This window comes from Rhipicephalus sanguineus, chromosome 5 (genome assembly GCF_013339695.2).
Source record: "Rhipicephalus sanguineus isolate Rsan-2018 chromosome 5, BIME_Rsan_1.4, whole genome shotgun sequence".
In the NCBI taxonomy this organism is placed as follows: Eukaryota; Metazoa; Arthropoda; class Arachnida; order Ixodida; family Ixodidae; genus Rhipicephalus; species Rhipicephalus sanguineus.
Genome location: NC_051180.1, coordinates 125,114,846 through 125,138,170, shown reverse-complemented (window position 1 = coordinate 125,138,170; position 23,325 = coordinate 125,114,846). Strand labels below are relative to the sequence as shown.

Genomic DNA, 23,325 nt, shown 5'->3' with positions numbered 1-23,325 from the left:
ATCGTCCGAGCTGCGTTTGACAGCTCGAACTCTGGATGCATTGTCTTGTGGCGGGGGTGCTGTTGTGCCAGAGCACCTGACCGAACGGGGAAACGAATAAACGCGTGCACTTCGTTGGAAGTTCCCGGCATCGCGGTCAGCGTCTGCCCTGTATCCAAAAAAAAAAAAAAGAAGCCAGCACTTGCTGCCTGGAAGCAGGGATTATCCCCTGCATACTTTGTCTGCAATACGGGAAAACGGCGTCTTCGGCCAGCCGGCCCCGTCAACTGACGCCAGTCGTTCTTCCAAGCTACCCAGCTATGGAAAGGCTGCCCAACATCCTAAAAGGAGCGTCAACATCCTAAAGGGCGTCAACACCTGCTACCTAAAGGGACGTCAACATCCTAAAAGTAGTGTCAACACCTGCGGCCTAAAGGAGGGTCACATCACAATGGACTGGGACCTTATTTAAGACCGGCCTGGTCCGTTGTTAGAAGAGACGCCCCAGCCGACTTGGTCGAGCTGGCAGGCTCTGTACGGCTATAAACTGCGATAACCTGCTATAACCTGCTATACCTGCTATAAACGTTGTTACTGTTTTCTAAACGTTTTGCCTTCCTGCTCTGCTCCTCAGCGATAAGTCCGATCTCCGGCATCATCGGCTCGCCAGCCTCCCGGCTTTCATCGACACGCTACCCCAATTTCGTAACAGGGTATACAGGTGTCAGCGAAAGTAAGCTGCCAAAGGCTCAATGTGTGCATGCTCCAAGAATCCAACCACTCGACAGTGCAATCCCGCCCACTTCCTTCGTCACTTCTGTCCGTGCTACGCCCTCGCTGGCCGAGCACAGCCTTTGAATTCGCACAAACGCTCCACTTTTCGGTCATTCTCCTTTTCGCATTACAGCGCCACGGGCCATAACCGGAAGCACAACACACGCGATGCTCCGTTTGTTCCATAACTGTAGCGAATACCGCGCCTTAGCGAAACGTACATACGACGCTCTCACCTCTGCAATCCTTTGCGCCAGAGTGAATGGGCCGTAACAATTCCCTTCTTTGCGGCAAATGCGCATTGTGCGCCGCAAAACGCCTCTTGCAACGAGCGTAAATGGAAACAAATGGAGCCAGAAGCAAACCCGAGCTGGCTGGGCAGCTAGCAGCTTTGTTTACAATCCTGCGCACCTCGCCGCCAAACAACGCTAAAGACGTTGGCTGTTGTGTGTCCCCGCTCGTTTTCGCTCGCAATAACACAACGGTCTCCTGCCCTCTTAGTGGAGCTCCTGGTTCCTAGCTCCCTTCCTCCGAGAGGGACCTCTGTATCTTATGCGTATAGCCCTGCTTAAAGGGACGTAGCACCGGGGGCGACTCATAAATAGGGAACGTTGTTACCAGGCGTGCAGACGTATGTAATCGTGAATTGTTAAAAGCCTCTTACGGAGGTGGTAGCCTTACCGGCCCTAATAAAGGCTCCAGAAAAAGTGTACTCTCCCCGAGAACTACGCAAACTATACACGGTGTGTATGTAAGCGATAAACGTGTCACTTGACTTACTTGGCCTGCACAAAACGGAACTACCACTTTTTGCGCTTTCTCATTACAAACGTGAATTTACATCTCATACGGTCCTATCATTTCACCGCTATAAGTGAAGAACCATAACTATAAGTGAAGTGCCCTACACGTCGCTGTTGGATTTCCGATGGTTTCGTTTCAGGTTTACTTGCATCAGAACGTAAGACATATTAACGTGATGTGTGTGCGCCTTGACATTTTTTCTTTTTCAAGTATATTTTACCGGATATAATTTACGGCGCGCAGTTCTCCGGCTGAGCCCGATGTTTCAGTCCTCGCTGTTCTTTCACTTACATTACAACATTTATTTGTAACCCACTCCTGCCTAAAGTGAAAAGTTTAGGCCGGCAGCGATTGCAATAAATAGATAAATAAATCTATGCAGGGCATTATTCTTATCGCTGGGTCACTGCATACTACCCATGCATGTAGCGCCAACAGGTGTAAGTCGATAATACCTCGCTCGGCGGAGGGAAGGCGCGAAACGACGACTCTTTTCGATCGGAATTTCGATTTTACATACAGGCGCAGTCTGAACAGTCGAAAGACGTGCACGCAATGGAAAGCGACGTCCTTCGTCGTTCCTCGCTTGTTGTGTGGGCTATGTTGCGTGAGCCATCTATATGCGCATACAACGCCACATAGCTTGAAAAACACGTAGTGACAGCCTGAAGCTAGTAATGCGCATTAAAAATTGATTGTACTGGAAATTGACGAAACTACTGCGAAACTTGCAGGAGTATTAATCGATTCTTGAGTTGAGACAACATGAGCGCATACAATTATAATCGTCGATATTTTTGCGTTTGCATTATGAACGCGATAGCGTTAAAAAGCCCGCTCCACATCAATTCCGGTGTCGACGTCGCTGGCTGTGAGCGAAATATAAACGTTGTCCGTGAGCAAAGTTTCGAGATGGATGCAAAAAAAGAAATGAAAATCTTTGTTTTGAGTGGGAATCGAACCCAGGACTTCTGCCTCGCTAGCATGCGATCTACCACTGAGCCAAGCCCGTGATCAAAGTTCAGGAAAAAATAAACACTATATGAATGTCATGTTGTGCGAGGAGTGTCCTTAACACACACAATTAATATTGCGTCGCAGAAGCATAGAATTGCACCAGCAGACGTCAAAGCATGGGAATTACGCAACAAGTGGTTCGTTCAAAGGCCAACCAATTACAAAGCACACAGGCGTAATTAGTCATCATTATCAGCAACAGCATCAACAACCTATGCAAGTCCCAAAGCAACGATACGATTATGAAAAGGACGCCGAAGTGGGGGGGGGGGGGCTTCGGAAATTTCGACCATATGGTGTTCTTTAACGCGCACCTAAATATAAGCATACGGACCTCTATAGCATTTCGCCTCCATCGAAATGAGGCAGCCATGGCCGGGATTCGTTTAGTCTGGAATCAAGTGGGGCAAACTACATGCACGACTGCTCTACAAATGAAGTGCAGTGAGACAATTTGACACTGCGTGGCTCTTCTGCAATTGAATTATTATTAACCAACGTAATGGCGTATGTACTTTCGCTCATGACTGTACGAAGGAAGGAAGGAAGGAAAAAAAAAAAACGCCAGGCTTGCGCGGAAAGCGCCGCACAGTCACAGCGAAAGCTGGAAGAGTGGCATTTCTAGAGCTCGTTATAACTCTCTCGGGGCTACTAATACAAGTACACGTGCGAGGAACACACTACGCTATAAATCATCATAATTTTTGTGAAGCAGGGAAATAGCCACTATACTATTTTTCGTCATTCTGTGGAGAACCGTGGTACCCTTCAAACACCTGTAAGGCATTATGTGCACTTTATTGATGCTACGCCTGATGACTATGAAGAATTATGGCAGAACCATTTGTAATGGGTTGGAAGCATTCAACCACCCACTCGTTGCGCAATTCGCATTGTGTGACACTTGGTTGTTATTGTGGTTCCTTCCCGATATGAAGCCGGTATAGGGTCTTTTTGCATAGCCGTTTCAAGCACCGGCATGGCTCTGAGGTACAACACTGGGCTCCCACGCAGAGGACCCAGGTTCGAACCCCGTTCCGTCCTGGATATTTTTCTTATTTCCTTTTTTATCTTCTTTCGCGCGATAGCGGTTACGGACACCGGCGGCGGCGGCGGCGGACAACCATGGCGCCAGTTGTTGTGATCTCATAACAGCTTTCGCTGTAAAACAAGAGACAAGGCAGGGAGATTAACCAGGCACATGCCCGGTTGGCTTGTCTCTGTTTTCTTTCTTGTCACTTGTCCGTTCTGCGCTGATTGTTGAAGATGGCTACCCTACGCTGAGGGAATGGGAAAGGAGAGTATAAAGGTGAGAGAGAGAGAGGAAAGGAAAGATAAGTAAATGCCCTGACGCTTATGTAGCGGTAGAACTCTACAATAGTCGAAGGCGTTCACTTAGGCCCGTAGTCCTCAAAAAGCGCAAAAGTGCTTTAACTGCCTTGTGAGCCGACGAGCGATGGGGACGGTGCTCCAGCAGCATCTGCACGGAGAGCGGCCGATCGTCCAATCATCGCAACGTGTCAGAAAGTGTTCGTCTCTCAGAGGCAAATCGAGGGCAGCGGCATAGCAAATGATCGGTGTCTCGAACCTCGCATACCGCACTGTCGGTCATTCCAGTTAGCGTTGTGTATGCCTTCGTGAAGGCAATCCTCAACCAAAGCCGGCAATGAAGCGAAGCTTCGCATCGACGAAGTCCGGATGGAGGTAGGAGTTCCAGAGTAAGGTTTATTTGGTGGAGTCTCGTATGTCTTATGCTTGGCGTGTTCCACTCGGCCAGACAGAGACTATGTGCCAAGTGACGAAGCTGCCTTGCAGCGTCTCGCCTTGAGACAGGAATGGGAACGTTGTGTTCTTCCTGATGGGATGTGCGAGCCGCGTTGTCTGCGGCATCATTGTCACTGATTCCGCAATGACCGGGTAGCCACTGAAAATTAACCTCGTGGCCTGTTTCTTTTACGTGGTGATGAAGCTTGACAATTTCGTACGTGAGCTGCTCGTGGCATTCGCGTCGATGAACTGACTGCATGCACTGTAAGGCCGGTTTAGAGTCGGAAAACACAGCCCATTTGCTCGTTCTCTGAGAAGCGATGTACTCTAGGGCACCGCGCAGAGCCGTAAGTTCTGCCGCCGTAGTGTAGTGACATGCGATAGCTTGATCCGCAGAGTTATTCATCGAGCTGATATCACAACCGCACTGCCAGAACTGGACACTGTGGTCGAGCCATCGGTGTAGATGTGCACATGGTTACTGTAAATTTCGTGCAAGAAAAGTAGCTTCAATTGTTTTAGTGCCGGGGCAGGCAAATCTGATTTCTTCTGCAGTCTCATGACCAAATGAATAATTTTGCACCCATAGTCTTGCATTTGCCTCATGCCTGCATGTACTCGGCACATGCAAGGCTATGGGTGCAAATTTATTATACTCTAAGATATTCCACTTTTTACACTTGGACCACATAATGTACACGAGTTCGGACTGGCTATTTAAAACATAACAAAGGGCGCGCGGCTCACGCTTCCAGCTCTGTGCCCTTACATGAAGGTTCGTGGCGAGAGGACGTGCGTCTGGCGGACGGAAAGCGCGCGTGAGCGACGGCTAGGCGGTAAACATTAATCCTGCGCCACTCTGCATGCAAGTAGACGCCACCGGCAGTACACGACCTTGCAAATGCACGTTTTCGTTGGCGTCGGGAACACAACTTGCATCTTCCAGTGCGATACATGGCGTGTATGCTGAACTTTAGAGCAGCAAAAATAGGTGTAAACACTGAGCGTACAGCATGCGTGTCTCGGCGAAGCGTGGCAAGCGGATGAATAAACGCGCCCGCCATGCAAGGTCCACCTTGAATAATGGATACACGGGCGGGCGTGTGCACTATGGCGTCCTGGGATTTGTAGCCGGTGGAACTGCAAGGAAGGGTCAGTTAAGAAATTGGCGCATAGGGACGTTGACTTCGATCCGGGGACTATAGGTCGTACTCCTCGAGATCTTGTCTGGGTGCTTACGAGCTGACAGTGACGTGCTGCGCACCTTGGCGAGCTCCCTTCTATTTACGTAAAGCGACAATATAACCTTGCACCAGTCCCGGGGTAGAGACTCTGTTGTATAGTGTTGTTGTAGCTATACGTTGCGTGACACGCGGACACCGAAAACACGCGCGAGGCGAATGTGGATGCTGCGTCACTTTTTTTTTTTTTTGGGGGGGGGGGGGGGGGGGCACGTTACCCATAAGCGACATCGACATGATCGGGGCGTGGTTTGGTGATACGGGGGTCCGACCATACGTGGTATAAATCGTGAGCTACAGGCATATGCTTCGTTGCGTCGCGTTGCGCGCATCTTTATCGTAGCCTGCCCGTGCTTCACTTTAACAGAAAATTATCATGTTTTCAACCTAACCTGACAGGAGAAAACCAGGTGGGGCCTGTACACCTCGCAAGGCTAGATCCTCCTCTTCCTCCAAACCCAACCGATTCAGATGATATGCCTCAGATTGGTGTTGCAGCCCGGGCAGTGGTCTGGAGTTCTAGTGAATTGTTTAGCGTCTGCAAACTGTAGCGTTTTACGCGTTGCGGTGTACCACTCGGATATCGTCAGTATGGATGGCAGATGGAAGCGTATGTTGCTGGCAGATAACCTCGCAGCCTCTTTTGAAATGCCGGACAGTCCTACATGCGTTGTTTGCGGCATAGAAGAAAACATATTGACCGTCCTACGTTACACTGTTCTCGCTTCCTCGCGCCATCTATGGTCAATGCATTTAGGCGACCAGATGTTCGTCCACTGAGTGAACAGACACTATAGTACATACTGGAACAACCTCCTCATCGATCATCGGAAGGTACTAAACACACTTTCGTACTTTTTTGAAAAACCGCTGGTGTATGCGAGCGCTTTTGACCGAATCGTGCTGTCCACACACGCACTCCCGTTCACCGAGTTTATTCCTTTCTGAACTCTTTCTATTCCTCTTTGTCCTACGCCCATGGATCGTATAGGACAGCTAACAGGACGCTTTTATGGTTAATGTCTCTGGCGTCTTCCTTTGTATATCTCTCTATTATGTCGGAGAGAAGCTGCAATCTCGCCGAAAAAGGTTCTCTGTATACGTTTACGCACGAAACGCTTCTACCAAGATTGAAGATTCGGTAACCCGCTGGTTTGTAAGCAGGGCTTTCTAGTGGCGGCCCGCATATACGACGGTTAACGGGGTTCTGGCGGACGGGCGCCGACCTAGCTCTCGTTACTTCGTTTTTGCGGTAGGATGAATACTGCACGACGCTGTCGTTAACGTGTTTTCGTATATGACGGCTGACCCCTATCCATAATGTACTGGTGAGCAGCAAAATTATCCCGTTTATGTTACTGCATTTGCTGCGCCGAAGTATGCCTACTTATGGCGCCTTCCTGCGTTCGAGTATGCACTTCCTTTTTTTTGTATCTTGCTTACAACGGTGCTTTTATGCACGCTTTTCATTTTACAGCGAAAGCTGTTATGAGATCATTTCACCGGCTTTTTTTTGGCGCCGTAGTTGTCCGCCGCCGCCGCCGCCGGTGTCCGTAACCAGTATCGCTCGAAATAAGAAAAAGAAAAACGAAATAAGAAAAAAAAATTCCAGGATGGAACGAGGTTAGAACCTGGGCCATCTGCGTGGGAGCCCACTATTCAACCTCTGAGCCATGCCGGTGCTTGAAACCGCTTTGCAAAAAGGTCCTATACAGGCTTCATGTCGGGAAGGAACCACATTAGCGTATGCAATATAGCGTGGTAGAAGAGTAAAATAAGCACCAAGCGTCGCACAACGAGAATTCTGTAACCAGGCGTCACACAATGCGAATTGCGCAACGAGTAGGTTGTTGAATGCGTCCAACCCATTACAAAGGGCTCTGCCATAATTCTTCATCGTCATCAGGCACAGAATCAACAAAGTGCGCAGAATGCCTTACATGCGTTTAGCATGTACCACGGCTCTCCGTAGAATGACGAAAAATGGCACAGTGCCTGCTGCCCTACTTCTAAAAAATTACAATGATTTATGGCGTAGTGGGTTCCTCGCAAGTGCACTTGTAGTGGTTGCCAAAGAAGCCCATAAGCGCATGATCCATTTCCTCGGGGTCTCAGTAAAGTTATTCGCCCTCCCCCCGTCTCTCTCCCACGTCAACGTATGTTATACAGCATGACGGGAGAGGGAAATAGCGACCGGGCGTCACCCAATGCAAATTACATAACTGGTGGGCCGTTTAAAGCTTCCAACCCATTACAAAGAGCTGAGCCATAATTCTTCATCGTCATCAGTCGTCGCGTCAACAAAGTGCACATAATGCCTTACAGGCGTGTAGCTGGTGCCTCGCTTCTCCTCAGAATGAAAAATAATGGCTTAGTAGGTGCTTCCCAACTTCACAAAAATTGTGATTTATGGCGTAGTGGGTACCTTTCTAGCAGGGGCGTAGCCAGAAATTTTTTTCGGGGGGGGAGGGGGTTCAACCATACTTTATGCATGTTCGTGCGTGCGTTTGTATGTGTGAGTGTATATATACACAAGCAAAACTGAAAATTTTCGGGGGGAGGGGGTTTAAACCCCCCCAACCCCCCCCCCCCCCCTTGGCTACGCCCCTGCTTTCTAGTGTACTTGTATTGTAGCCCCAAGAGAGCTAGCTTACAACGGGCTCTAGAAACGCCACTCTTCCAGCTTTCGCTGTGGCTGTGCTGCGGTTTCAGCGCAGGCCTGGCGTTTTTAAAGACGACAGTCTTTCTTGGGGAACTTAAACGCAGAAATTTTGGTCTGTCCTTCTGTCTGTCTGTCTTTCTGTTTGTCGGCACGTCCCTCGATTCAGCCACTCGGCCAAAGTTGAACCACTTGCCCAAGGGCCAGCTATCGTGAGCGGCTGACTAGGTTCATACTTGTGTACATTGTTCTTCAAAAAGCAAACATTACGCATGTCTCAGGCGCAACATCACTAGGTAAGTATTAGGTGGTGTGTTCCTTTAATAGAAAATACACATATACGTAATTCTAGAGACCCTAGTTTCTTAAGCTGCGCTGAAAATGCGACTGCGCCGAAACTTGGCTTCCTCCGTGCCCTCTGCAAGAGCTCATTGTTGTGTTTCGGTTTCGGTTCAGTATTGCACTGTACGAGTGCCATGGGGCGCCGCTCTGGTATTCCTGCTTTACCCAGGCGACGTGAATATAAAAGAGTGTGTGGAGAGTACTCGTTGAGTGCGGACGTTTCTTCTGCTTCGGCGCTTCGCGCCAAACCGCGTGTTCGGGCTGGCTGACGTCCCCGCCGGTCGCGTTGGTCACCGCTGGTCTTCGCCTGCTGCTGCGCCGGGACTACCAGCCCGCAACACAGCATTCACGTTTCACGACGTATTGCCAGATGGCGTTCATATCTCACGCAGCGCCTCTTCTATTGTCTTTAGACGACATTTGCAGCGAAGCACGCAGATACGCTGCCAATTTTTTTAGGGGCGAAGCTCCTTAAGGCGGCACCCGTTTGTCCCTCGTAGTCGTAGTCGTAGTAGTCGTAGTGCGTAACCAGTCTTACGCTTTGACCTCCAAGGTGGTGCCGGTGGGAGATTTTTCCTGTGCGTTGTTGAACAATGAAAAATTCGCAGCCTTAGCTAAAAGCCGACTTCTTCTGTCTCTCATTCCCATTAGCAGCCATTCTTTACCTCCAAGGTAGTGCCTGGTGAGATTTCTCCTGTGCGTGAATAAACAATAAAAATTTTGTTCAAAACGCCGTTGATTGATGAAATAAACCAACGAAAGACGCCAGATGTTTTGTAAAAGCAAAACGAAAGAACGCCAGATGTTTCTAAAGCAAAACGAAAAGACGCCAGCTGCTCAACGAAAGACGCCAGATGTTTTCTAAAGCAATGGTTTTCTAAACAATGAAAATTCACAGCGTACATGTAAAATTAAAGTGAGCTGCAAGTCGTCATAACTCATCGAGCCTTTAGTATAAACGCGCCCGATCTCACGTCGGTGATGATGTACTGGGCAGAATTCACGGAAGATTCACGGTTTACTGATGAACCTCCGCAGCTTCGCCCACTCATCATCATTCACTCCGTGGATATGCTGTGATTTTTTCTCTTTCTTTCTTCCTGCTCTTTCTTTTTCTCCATTCTCTTTGTTTTATGTCTTATTTGTCTCTGCTTATTTCTGTTTTTTTTTCTCTCTCTTTATTTCTCTCTTTCTCTTTCTTTCCATGCTATGCTTTGCTCTCTCCCCTCCTCCTCACCATCACACATGTCCTCCTCGCCTTCACCTTCCTTTCCCATCTCCTTCATCGGCGCTGTCATTGCCGGCAATTCCGCAATGGTTCGGCAGCCACTGAAATGTGATATCGGGTCCTTTCTCAAGCGCTTTGTGGTAGTATTGCGTTATTTCGTACACGAGCTGCTCATGTAATCCATGCCGTAAGGCAAACTGTAGCGTTTGTAAGGCTGACCTGGAGTCGCAAAAGATGGCCCATTGATTAGGTGACTGCTGAAGTATATAACTTGACCGCGCCTTGAAGCGCTGCGATTTCCGCTGCTGTCGACGTCGTGACGTGGGGAAACTTAAACTGTATCGATATGTCGTCAGATGGAACAACAACAGCTCCGGTAGAGCTGCTGGGATTAGTGGACCCATCGGTGTAAACGTATACGCGCTCAAAGTAGGTTTGGTTTAGCAACGCAATGACAACTGCTTCAGAGCTTCGGAGCCATATGCGTACGCCCTACTCCCTGTGCGCGCGCCTATGGGAATGATGCTTGGAATCGGACTTGAATCCGAGCTAAGCGGGAAGAACGTAAGGCGCCGCGATGCGGACGAGAGAGAAACAAAAAAATCTGAGGCTAATGTAAGCCCTAACGTAGTTTTTGTGTGGGTCTTGTAGTAGTTCTAAATCCCTTGCTAAATCCTGTCCTAATGTTACTATTGTGTAGGTCCTAGTGTATTTCTAAACCCTGCGCTTATTGCAGCTCCACTACCGTTAAACCTGAGGAAGAGAGGGCGCGCTTGCCTAGTCGGTGGCGCCCTCTCTCGCGCAGCGCGGGTATCAGCCGGATTTTTCAAAAGCTTTTTTTTTCTCGATTTTACGTAAATTATTTCGATGAATTCTTGCTTATTAGTGAGATTTACATTATTTTCGACCTTGTCAGTTTATTTTGCAATGGATTTGAGCATTGTTAGCCTTGCTTGTTTCAGGCCTGCACTGACCACTGCATGACCATGCGACATGAGACAGTGGACGGACGACAAGCCGGGACCGTCACGTGGTACGCACTTAAGAAAACTGTGGGCGCCCAAAAAAACATGAAGCTGGGCAAAGGCAAAGGCGGCGCCACAGGGCCGTGTTGTGACATTTGCCTACATATCTGTTGCTGCGTGTGCGCCGTTTTCAGACGCGTCAATTCAAGCCCAAATCTGTAGTTGGACGGCAACTCGGGCTAGTTGGTATCGGTCCACACTTCAGTGTAACAGCGCACCGCAACAAAACAACCGGACTGAAAGGCGAAGAAGGACACACACATTAAGCGCTGGCTCGAATGTGTAATATTCCCCGTGCTGGGCAGTATCAAAGATACATGTATCTTAGATACAATCTTAGATACTCTATGGGTATCTTGTATCTGCATCGCGATACGTCTCGCAAAACGAGTATCTGTATCGGTATTTCCGATACATTCGATAATGTATCGTGTATCTTAAGATACAAGATACTCCTATCGCAACACAACCGTGAGAAACAATAATCGCTGGCCAAGCTCCGCTTCTCAAGCTGGTACTGGTGCCACTAAGCCACCTGAATAAGTCTAAGGACAGTGACGTTATTTTATTTTTACGCCAGAGTCATTCAGTGAGGGTTGAAGATCAGGAAGACAAGCACGCGGAAGTCTTCGCGCAGCCCACGTACCTTTTGTTTTCTCGATTTCTTTTCTTTTTAGCTGCGCCACTGCCGCGACACTTGCTCTTAGCCACTGTCCTGCGCCGCGTACTCCACTGCGTGCGGCGTCTATCGCGCAAAATCTGATGTTATGGCGGTGCTGTTACTGAAGATTCTCTTGCGTTTTGCTCCGTAACGAAATGTGATGCGTGCAAGAATGGGGTTGCTTTGCGTCGCGTGTATTTTACATATCAGTGATTTGAAGGATCTCGTGGATGTAAGTTTCACTTGCATGCAATGAATTAACTTATATGCAAATAAGATTCTAACAACTTTAGCACAAGTGGTACTGATGTTAGATCTAATAGAGCAAGCGTTTACCTAACAGACAATATCTTGGCGTACCGCATTTTTCGCTTCCATCTACATTTATTCAAAGAATTTATGAAATCATTATTTGATTATTGGCACAAGTGCTTTCTTAGCTTTCATTTTGCATCACATACATTACCTAGGTCTCTGCACTGTTTTCCGGTCTGGTCACTGCATGCAGTATGTCTTTTGTAACGCGCTCCCAAAATAAGATTTCTGCTTTATTCTTCTGACTGTGTGCTTTATTTCTACTACTGTTTACACATTTACACGTTGCCAAGGCGAGTTTGAAAACAAATATATTATTATGTGGGCGTGCCTTGAGTATACAGTACAAAATATTCTGCTCACCGCTTAAGAAAATAGCGAAATTGGGTTTGCATTATAATAATGGAAATCATGAAGAGCCACCTTAAAGATGTTAGGAAGGGGATTCGAGAAACGTTGTTTTACTGAATGCTCCGTTTTACTCATGAGCGTCCCAACGAGCCGTTTCAGGCAATTTTACATAGGCACGGAATTTCCTATTGTGTCAACAGGTAAGACTTCATGCTCATAGCTATTAAGGGCGCCGTCTGTATTGTGTTTCTGTACTCATTCAATGTGAATGTTTGATACACAACCACCTCTCTATTTTACTTATATTTGTTTTCCTGTTTTAGGCTTTCTTGAATATTTTTCGCATTACTAATCGCCGCGTTATTGAAGCTATAAGCGGCAATATCGCGAATAGCGGCGGTGTCCTGCGACGCTTTGTGCAACTATACGTCTGAGACATTTCTGCGTTGCACATGTTCTCTCGTTGAAGAAAAATTGCTAAAAGATTGCACGTCAGTGAGTGTATGAACAAAGAATCCCTTACGCCAGCAGCTAAGTAGAACATGGAAATTCATTGCAGTTTTACGTCATCTACGTACACACCAGGGGTCTCAAACTCGGCTTATAGCCGGCGGGCCGCAGTCGCGAAATTTAGCTCCAAGGGCCGGGACAGTGAAGAGGGTAGGGTCGGAGAGAGTTTGAACAAAATGACGTTGCCATTTGAAAGGAAGCCTTTCCCATATCTCATATATAGGTCATTTCTGAAGGGGATTTGGAGTCAGGATTCGAGAAACATGGATACGTACCGATGTACACAACGAGTGAAATCTGGACGCGGATTGAAATAGAGTTTTTGTTCCACGGTTATATTTCAGCACATGGTGACCACATGTTCTTCACGAAAGAAATGCTTGATACCAGTCATGTCTGTGTAGCTCACGAACATACTTATAACACATGGGACAGAGACGGTCATGTGTGCCGGCCGGGCCGCTAGCGAACGATCTCAAACCCCGTATACACCATCCGTTCTTTCCCACTCCCCCCCCCCCCCCCCCCCCACCCCCCCGAAAAAAAAAAAAGAAGTCGCTACCAGCGTTGTTGCTGCAGTACACCTGTTCGGATATACACCTGTCCGGATGTACGGTATTGTGTACGGTCTTTTACGGACAAAGTAAAAGTCCACACCGGTATTTGCGCCGTCGTGAGAAGGCTTCTTATTAACATTATTGTGATTATATGGCAAACCGCTAACTGGTCGGCAAGCTGAGCAGCGACTCCCATCAGTTGCAAAAATGACAAGCAAGAACCATTGTCAGCGTAATGTATAAAGAGTTGTCCTGTGAAGAAGCTAAAACAAGCCCCAATAAGTTGTTTTGGAAGGAAACTAATTCACCTTGAGCAACAAGGGCAAAACTTTTGAGATACTAAATGACATTTAATTCAAGTGAAACAAAACAGGTGACAGTTAAGAAATTTTCAAGCAGACATTTTCGTGTACGTTTGCTGCTAGATTATATGGATCTATAATAACAAATTTGAGAATGTATCGAAGTATCTTAAGATACAATTGCCAAGTATCGCATCGGTTTCAATTATTGCAGCAGTATCTTGTAGCTGTATCTCCAATACTTCCTGCCTGAGTATCTTGTATCGTATCGCGATACAATTTCAAAGTATCTTTGCCCAGCCCTGCAATATTCCGTGTTACCTTGAGTTCCACTTCTCCACGAAGCTCCAGCCGGAACGTCTTGAACGTGTCGAGCACCGTCTTTGTCGCCGAGCTTACGTGGATCTTCAATGCTAACATGCGAGAGAACGAAAAAGAAAAGAACCAACAAGCAAAGGGTGCATGACGTTTCACAGTGGTCGCAATACACGCGTTAGCAGGAACTATAAGCTGTGAAAAACGCTGCTGTTATTACTATCTCTGGCTAGGTGTCAAGCCAAGTCGCCTTTGATAATTCGTTCAACTTACATTAGAGGGCGCTGAAAGCGCCGGGCGTTAGGTGGCAGTCACGTGGTATGTTTAAAAAAATTGCGCGCTTTAAAGAAAGGCTGCAAAAAAAAAAAAATTAAGCAGGGGAGCTATCTTAGCACGGATCGAAAAATTCAATGTTTCTGAACAAGCGCTACAACTTTTGTACTGAAGATTTTTCTCTAGAGTTACTCATTTAAAAAGTTCATTAAGCCATCTTTGTTGATTGCCTAGCTTGGCGGATTGGAAAAAAATATTCAGACGTGCTCTAAATGGCTCAGAACAATACTGCGCTAAATGGAGACGCGTAGTGCCTATGTTTAATTTTTTAATAGTTGGTTCTTCTTAGCTGAAACACCCTGTATATTCTAGCTCCATGGAGCACGGAGGCGAGCTACCGGTCTGATTAGTAAAAATAAATACATAAAACGATAGATTAGTGCCAATGTGTGGCGTCGGCTACTACTCTTCTCATATACTGTAGCTTTCCTAGTAATATTTTTAACACAGCAGTTAGGAAAAGATCATACGTACGGACATTCACGCGTGCACAGTTCTGGTATACGATATGTATATCCACGCAAGAGAAGCATTCACACTGCACGCACAACAAACAATTGATATAGGAATCAGAAAGGTATTAACTCAGGCAATTTCATTATTCTTTTCGAACAGCAGGTATCCTTGTTCATGCGTTTTATCGTGTTGTCGTGTTCGCGTGACGTTTACGGCAGAGACTTTATTGCAAGTGTTGAAGAACGTTTCAAACTTGCGAACGTTTCTAGTCTGCGGACTGATCTTCTATATGTGGTCCTAAGTTACTGCAGCTGTGACAGAAGGCAGTTTTTGTGGATGTCGTAGGTGTTCACGCGGGGTCAAAGCCTCCGCCAGTCACTGTCACTCACCCATTCCCGTGGACTCCATGCGCGATGCGGTGTTGACCGTGTCCCCGAACAGGCAGTACCGTGGCATCTTGAGCCCGACCACACCCGCCACGCAGGGTCCTGCGCGAGCAGTTAATTGGCGTGAACAAAAATATCTTGCACTTCGGCTCATGAAATCAAGAAATTCAAGATGTACAGGACAGGCGCGTAGCGCCTGTCCTGTACATCTGTGCTTTTTCGTAGTCCTTGTCGATTTCGCGCTATCCAATTTTGAAGAGGATTTTGCGTACGACGCCGCAACTAAGATGTTCGGTAACAGCTGACATGTGCTCGCGAGCGCTCCCGGCAGCTTATCGCGGGCGTTTGTCGATAAATTTATTGATGCTGGAGAAGGACAGGCTCACTGTAATATAACAAAATAAGTAAAAAGAAAAGCGCCCGCGTCTCAAATATCTCTCACAGCGAGGTCCTTACGAAACTTAACGATTTTGTCACGTTTAAGATTGCCTTATAGGCACTCAAAACTAACATTGATACGTTGCCGAAAAGTGTAAGCCAAGGCGAAAACTAAAGACATCATTAGCAAAAAAAGAAAGAAAGAAAACGAAACGGTGACGATCCTAAAACAAATAGGAGCCCAACTGAAATGAGCAGTGGAGGGGAAGTCGGCCTTTGTTTTGCAGATCCCGCCAGCACTTCTAAGCATGTGTGGGGATGCACTCGCTCACCATTCCCATGTGTTCGTTGACAGCAGTGCATGTGCACCGCAGGCGCGGTGGTATTACTGTTCGGCGGCACGTTTCCCTCGTTGTTGCAAGTTTAATCGTTCGTTTTATACGAAGTCTGAGAACTATTAAGCTCAAAGTATTTCAGAATGTATAACCAGCTTAGCTTTCGCGACATCACTTGCATCGTCCTCCACGGCGTCAGCTGTACCGGCTTCAGGTCACGATTGTAGCATGCTAATTAGACACGGGGGTGACACCGGGAGCTAGAGCCGTGGTTTGCTTGCCCGGATTATAAGGTCATGCCGCTTCTTTAAGTAATGAGCTTCAAAACAAGGGAGAAGTACGCGCAGTGTCCACAACAAAAACGCGCGGTGGCAAAAGCGCGGGAAATGTGGTGTTCCAGCATGGCGACACAATGTGGAATCCTATGAGTGACGTCACAACGTAGGTGGCGCTACGCTATGTCCTCGAGGCCAATATGTTTTACATTACTTAACTATCGCGTAAGTTCTCCTTACTTTAGCCCCCAAATTGGCGTTCTTTATTTGAACCAGAAAACTAGCTCTGCGACATTCGTAAAAGAAAGAAAAAAAAAAACGAGTTTCAATATTGAATTTACGCTGTACGCTCACTTGAGGTAAAGAAATCGCTACTTGGAAATTAGAACGAACCTATAGTCCCAACTAAAGGGGTTTTCAAATATACAAAATCTCGGATTTCTGCGTCCTACGAAGTATTCAAGGTTGATGCATGCGCAGAAGACTGCCTGACCGTGAGTAAAACTGACGCTTGTAAGTCGTCGGCCCGTTACACACTTCCCAACTTCTCGCTTAATCACTTATTTGAGGCTGCCAAAGTAACACTTCGCGCGTGCACGTGTTGCCGCTAAATTACTTTTGCTAATGAGATTTCTTTTAGCTTCCGGGCCTGCATACAAAAACATTAAAGCCTCGGCATTTATTGCGACATTCGGATGCCATGTTCAGCAAATATGTGTCATTGCAAAACGCTCAATTACGATTAAAAATCAACGTAGTTGACAGAAGGTATAACAGACCCAAATAACGCAAGAGGCGCGGGTAATGACCGCCCAGACGAATACATGCAACACATAAATACAACACATACATAAATCATACAACACACAGCAGAGTAAAACCACACGTTCTTCTTTCTTGTTCTTGTAATTCTGTTATTAACCCATTGTTTAAAGGGAGCAAGTCTGAAAGCACTTGTCTAGAACCACGCTTCACTTTAGGTTGTACTTTTTGTGTTGTCCTTTAGAGTATCTTTTCGGGGGGACTACCGCTCTTCGTTAGCTTTCGCGTAAGCTGCTTTATTTTCTGTATTCGCTAAAACTCTATTATCGTAAAGTTTCGTTTTACGCGCCAGTACCTATAGTTTCAGTGCTTTCCTGCCGAATGCGAGCAAGAAACAGTGTCTTCCAAGCACACTATCTGGTTGCCAGGTACATTAAAACAATAACAGGAAGCATGAGCAAAGCAGGAAGCAGGAAGCGATGCACGGAAATCCGCCCATACGAAACCCGGTTTCTGGCGTCCTGAAAGTTTAATTATGAACGCCGCCCTAAAAAATGGCTTGGCCGGAATAGCTCGCCGTAGTAGACTTTTCTTTTGGCATAAGATATATAGCAGGATATGCATGAATGATGAGGCTCACAATGACAATGAAGAAGGCAGGGAAACAAACAAAGTGGCGAAAAGCTTATCCAAATTAGCATAAGAAGTGCTGATAGTATTTTAAGAAACAAAAATGTACGCGCAAGAGCGTGCAAAAAGTGAAATGTTAGAGGATGCTCAGAGCGCGGTATTTATAGAAGCGATGCACCTAACAGCCTATCTTTTATGTAGCTGCTATATTGTTTTGTTCATGCGTGCCGTTTTCGGATTGCGTTATACTGTTCCCTCCAATTTGCTGGAAGCGACTACATCATCGCGGTCTTCTGCTTTCGGCGCCTTCTTACGGAACATTCCTATAAATATCTCTTTCCTAAACAGCTCGTGACGAAGGAAATTTTTTTCTCTCGCAATTTTGTCGAAGCGAGGTTCTTTTCCCGAAACCAATCACCATTCTGAGAAACTCGGCAAACTCAGTTTTAAGGAGCCTGTCTCCTTCAGGTCGATACACACAGTAACCGTAAGGCAAACTGAAGATGCAAACGTTATTTGGAAACAACTGAAAGCTTAAAACGGAAAACTGAAGAATCCGCGCACTTATTTGGAGTCTTTTGTAATCAAGGAAACGTTCACCGGAAAAAGCGATGAAGAAATAAGGTTCAGGCGACCCCTCGGTGAGCGCGTGCACATTTCTCGTAAAGAAATAAAAAACGCAGTGTTGGGACACAGTTCGATCCAGAATGAGTGCCCATCATTAAACTCATCCCGTAATTGAGTTCGTTTGCACGCATTTTTTCCCCTTTAACTTTTTAAAATCCTGCAAGTTGACTTCTCTGCATCGCTTTCCCGGTGAAACGGACTCGGAATTTCAAAATCCAAGCTGCAGAGGATCAGCTTGGATTCTCAAATGTAAGCACGCTTCCAGTTGTTCGCAAACATCCGGCCGCTCGTGTGTTTTGCTCTCGCAAGCGAGACCGGGCCCACGAATCCGGATTAATGAGTCACGATCTGCGAACCAGGACGGGGGGCCTCAGCCCAAGGCCAAATCGTACATGTTTTATGCTTTAGCGAGAAATCTCTGCGGCGAAGGCTCGCCTCTGTGTAGACGCCGAATATACGTAGGCTTGTCGTATACGTCACAAGCGATGCGGATCGTCTGTTTGACTGGATGCGGAAGTGCGGTCCGGCTGAGTTCGTTGTTCTACAGTGGACGGTTCGAGGCGCGCTACACAGAGTTGATTTGTTAGTCTTATCTGATACACGGAAACGAACGATCCGCTAACTGCGCATCAGGTTTGAGCACGTTAACGAGCACATGGCGTGTCGTCGCGTAAATAACACAATTAATTCAGCTAAATCTTACAGAACTGGAAGGTCCATTTGGGAGGATTCAAACTCGGCGACAGAATAATGAACGAGACTCCGGACCTTTTTCGTTTATAAAAGCCGTCTTATTACAATGTACTTTTCTTCCTTGTGCAGATACACACGATGTGATGTGCCTTATAACGCTTTGTAGCGCACTTTGAACGTTTTTTTTTTTTTTGTTCGTCACATTTTGAGTCACTCGTCGTTCGTTTAAAATGCCTTAGGAGAGGTCTCCTCGAAATAAAATTGCGTAAGTGGCGTTCTACGAGTAACTGCAGACGCAAATTTCTTGGAGGGGGAAATAATCGCATCGTGGAGATTATGTAATGAAGACACACATTACGTTACGGCCTTGGTGGGAGCCTTGCCCTACCATCATCATGACACGTATGCTGAACTAAATTATCTCGAATTACATAAGACCGTAGGTCATTCAGATTAAAATGTTCCTATTGGGCTTCTGACCAACCAGAGTCACCCAAATGCATGCCTTATAATCGGTAAAATGCATTTGAAGATAATAGAACGTTACTTTTATTAGAGCGTCTCTTTAAGATTTCTACCGTCGCCGTGTGTATGTCATACTTCGCATCCCTGCTTGGGTGTAATGCCTCTGCTTATGTGATAATGGTGTTCGCGGTATTACTGCGAGAGTTTCCATGTAATGTCGTCACATTATTTTGACTTACACGTATGTGACTTAAGTTCTACATGCATACAGTGTTCACGAAATGAAAAGCGAAAATGTAGGGCTAAGTAATCAACGTACTAACGTTTTCACCGCCTTCAGTTCATGTCACATCGGCGTTATATTGACTGTTGCTAGCCTCAAATTAGTCGATGTCGCGTTTCATGCCGTGATCTCTGTACGTTGTATGTATTCCATTCAAGAGTCAAGAATTAGCTGGCATCGTATTTGTGCGCCAGACATCCTCTTCTACAACTTCAATAAAAAAAAGTAGACTAATAAGTAAGAATCCTAATCAGTAAAAATGAAGCACATAGTCCTCTGAGAAGGCATAGACTTAACATACCAATTTTTAGGAAATTTCGTCGCGCCAATGTCACCAAGTTAAGAAAAATACAACTTCAAATCCATGACGTCAGGCGCGGAGATTTCGGGGCGAAATTTAAAAACGAAACCTTGACCTTGATTTTCTCCTCCCTTAATCAACCTGTGATGGTGAAATTAACGACATTAGAGTTCTCTGAGTACAATTTATCAATTTAGACCGATTCATTTTTTCACTTTAGTGTCATTCAAAAGGGAACACTCGAATGAGCACTTTTCGTATTGCTGGCCCCCTAACTGCGGGTGAATGCGGAAACATTGTTCGTGCACGGCACTAATCTTTCAAAAGGAGTCGGAAATGGTCAACAAACAGTACTCGTATGGAAATCTAAGCCGCTATGCTTTTGCAAGAGAGTGAAATCCAAGCAAGCTCTGCACGCAAGTGTTTCATTTAGCAGTGGAGCCATCTATACATATCGACCAACGCAAAAGAAAAAAAAAAATTCGGCAGATCCCAAGTACCGTGGGAGTCGATGTTATGCGAAGCATGTGGCGGGAAGGTGACTGTGGCGTAATTTTTTTTTTTACTGAGCGACACGTCACAAAATGACGCTAAATTTTATACGCACACATACATGTTGAAGAGCCGCATATGTGTTATATAACCAGTTGTTTACGGTTGGGTGACACTGCCAATGGCAACGTGGGTATTACCAACACCAAAAGCGGTGAGCTGATATGTAGTGCTTATACGTGTCCCGAGTAGAGGTGTGCGCCGCTCGCGCCGCCGCCGAAGTCCCAAGAGAGATCACGCCGCCGCCGCCGCCGCCGCCGCCGCGCAATAATTTCGGCGCGCCGCCGTTAGTCTTTTAGTCCACTTCGATGGGGAATCTGGAAATAAAATACAGCACTTCGCCGGAGGAGCTTTTTTCGATGTGTGCGTGTAATGAATTGTCCATTTCAGCAGCCGCTGAATAGCGGCATGGATGGATGGATGGATGCTATGAGCGTCCCCTTTATAATGGGGCGGTGACAAGCGTGCCACCAGGCTCGACAAAAAAAAAAAGAAAACTTTACTCTTCTTTTTCTTAGCGTTGGCCTAGTGTCTTTACTTCAATTAAAACTACTTTACTCCAGAAAAAAAAAAAAAACAAGTTTTCAGCTCCGTTCTCTCCCCTTTACGGCAGAATGTCCTTATTTTTTTTCCAATATTTACTTTTGTCCTTTCTCTCTAGTTTTCTGCCACCAATACTCTAACCGTCTCTTACTTATTTCAATCGCGGGTGTGTTCAGCTTTCCATTGTCTCTAAAACCCAAGGCGTCATGTAGGCTCGTGCCCAAACGTACACCTGGGTGGATATTGTCACATTCAATCAGAACATGCTCCGCCGTTTCCTGATCTTCCCCGCAGCACGTGCATTATTCTTCTTTACTGAATCTCGCTTTATAACTACCCGTTATAAAGCGAGATAAGCGTTATAAAGGCAACCCGATCTCGCTTCAAACAGTAAAGCGCTTCCCATTGAATTATTGTAAAATGCCTCCCTCCTTATTTCATTTTTGCCCTTTCGGTAGATACTCAAAGCCGGTTTTTTCTCCATAGCTGCCGTCCAGTAAATCCTCTCCGCCTCTCTGACTTTTCGCCTGGCAGCTCGGCGAGAAGCGCGTCCCCTGTTTCCGGTTCTTGTTCTGCAGCGCCATCATGACATCACGAAGCTTTCAAACACTCTCGACACAAATGATAGGGACGGAATGCGCTTGAATGCAACGAACGCAGCCCTCAGAGATCCGATTTTCGGTGCACATGTCTTTTGATCGTGTTAGCCATCGACTTAGGTTAAATGCGACCGCTCGTCTAACGCAGCTGTAAGGTCGGTACGCGTTCCCTGCATCGTTCTCAAACATCTGGGACACATTCATATGCAAATTCAGACTTGGAAAGTCCCTGTTTCTGTGCGTTTCGTCCATTCTCTTCTTACGCTAGGAATGTGCTGGCGGGTTCGGTGCGGCAACGTGGTCAAGAGCGACGTGACATCACGGCTCACCGCTTTTTCGAATCACTGAATGCGCTCTGCCGAAATGGACTGCGGGCATCTCCTTTGGATGAAAGTATCGAGAATAGCTCCCCAGAGGTTGCAGTATCTTTTTCTTCTCCAGAAATATCACGAGTATTCCAGACCTTAACGCTGCCGCGTCCTCCAGCCTTAAAGGGCGACGACCCAACTCGCTGGATAGCATATTCTTGGAGTCTTGGACCTAGTACACTGCGCATAAATAAATAAAACAGATAGGTAACATATATGTCTGGGTGCGTTAAACTTTTCCCTTTCATTCTTACTCGAGTAAATCGATAAATAAATACAGAAGTAAAGAGAATGGCAAACTTAGCTGAGCTATTTATATAGCTGCGCTAGTTAGTAGGCATTTATGTTAGGAAGACATGACGTGGAAACACGGACATAAGAGAAAAGTCGAGAGAGGGAACAGCTATCTCTCACGTAGACCACTACTCGCACTTGATTGATAGGTATGGCCTCTTACGTGGGAATGCGCAGGTAAATATTTGTGTCTACCTTCGGTATCGCCGCTGTGTGATTTTTCAGTTGTTAGCGGCGTTTCTGGCGTCTTGACTGCTCTCCTGTGTCCGTGTTTGCACGCCCTGTTTTTATGAAGGGCCCCTAACAGCCTCTGAAAATACCACAAAAAACAAAAACAACGAGCGCGTTATTCTCCCTTGACGTTTCTTGTCTTCTGGTGCACTTCGTGATGCCAGAAATGTGATTCACGTGACATCATCAGGGTACATACTCTCGACTGGTCCATATAGGGGAAATAACAGTTGTGAATTGTCTCCCATAGTGCTTTGTTATGCAGCCGCCCACCCGCTCTTGCTTCTCTCGAACGACTATCATGCGCGATTAACTGATTTCGCTCCATTTCGTGCGTTTGCGACCGCGCATGCAGAGATAACAGACTGTAGCTGACAAGCGCGAAATCATGATAGGTTCAACGCTTAGTGCTGACATTGTACGCGTGCTTTATGGAGAAATAAGTGGCGAGGAGATGTCCCCTGTAAGAAGGGTATTGAAGGCGAGAACGAAACCAATGGAAAAGGCGCCGGATTATATGATTATATGAGCTTTCCAGGAAAAAGGCGAGCCCGCTTCGACGGTTTTTTTGTATTTTTTATTGCGTTAGCAATTGTATGGACACTCAGGACAGGTTTTCACCGTCGCCGTCATGTTCCGTGTAAACTCTAAATCGATAACATCGCTCCGCGCATTGTATGTTCTACCCGCGAGTAAAAGGCTCGCGAGCGTTGGCAAAGAAATGGCTAAAGCAGAGATGAAACAAGCTGGTCACCTCCGTCACGCGGAATAGCATCAACACGCGTGTGAGGCCTGCTGCAGATTGCTCCTCAAGCAGAGGGGAACGCCCCGCCCATCATTTGCTGGGCGAAGGAGCAGGAAGGGATGTCTGGGGAGAGGGACTGCGTAACTCGACCAGCAACTGTGAACTTTGACTATAAGAGCGCGGTCGAGAGCGCTGGCACGCGCGCAATTTCGGAAGACATCT

The 23,325-nt window shown here is 46.6% G+C and overlaps 1 protein-coding gene across 1 annotated transcript in view; it reads right to left on the bottom strand.

Moving 5' to 3' along the window:
- Positions 1–23,325, bottom strand: part of LOC119394951 (atrial natriuretic peptide receptor 1-like) — a 117,933-nt gene that overhangs the window by 7,050 nt on the left and 87,558 nt on the right. The window contains exons 5-6 of the mRNA XM_037662246.2: positions 15,026–15,124; positions 13,854–13,945 (exon numbers count right to left, since the gene is read on the bottom strand). Of these exons, the coding sequence (XP_037518174.2) occupies positions 13,854–13,945; positions 15,026–15,124 (191 nt within the window). The remainder of the gene's footprint in view (positions 1–13,853; positions 13,946–15,025; positions 15,125–23,325) is intronic.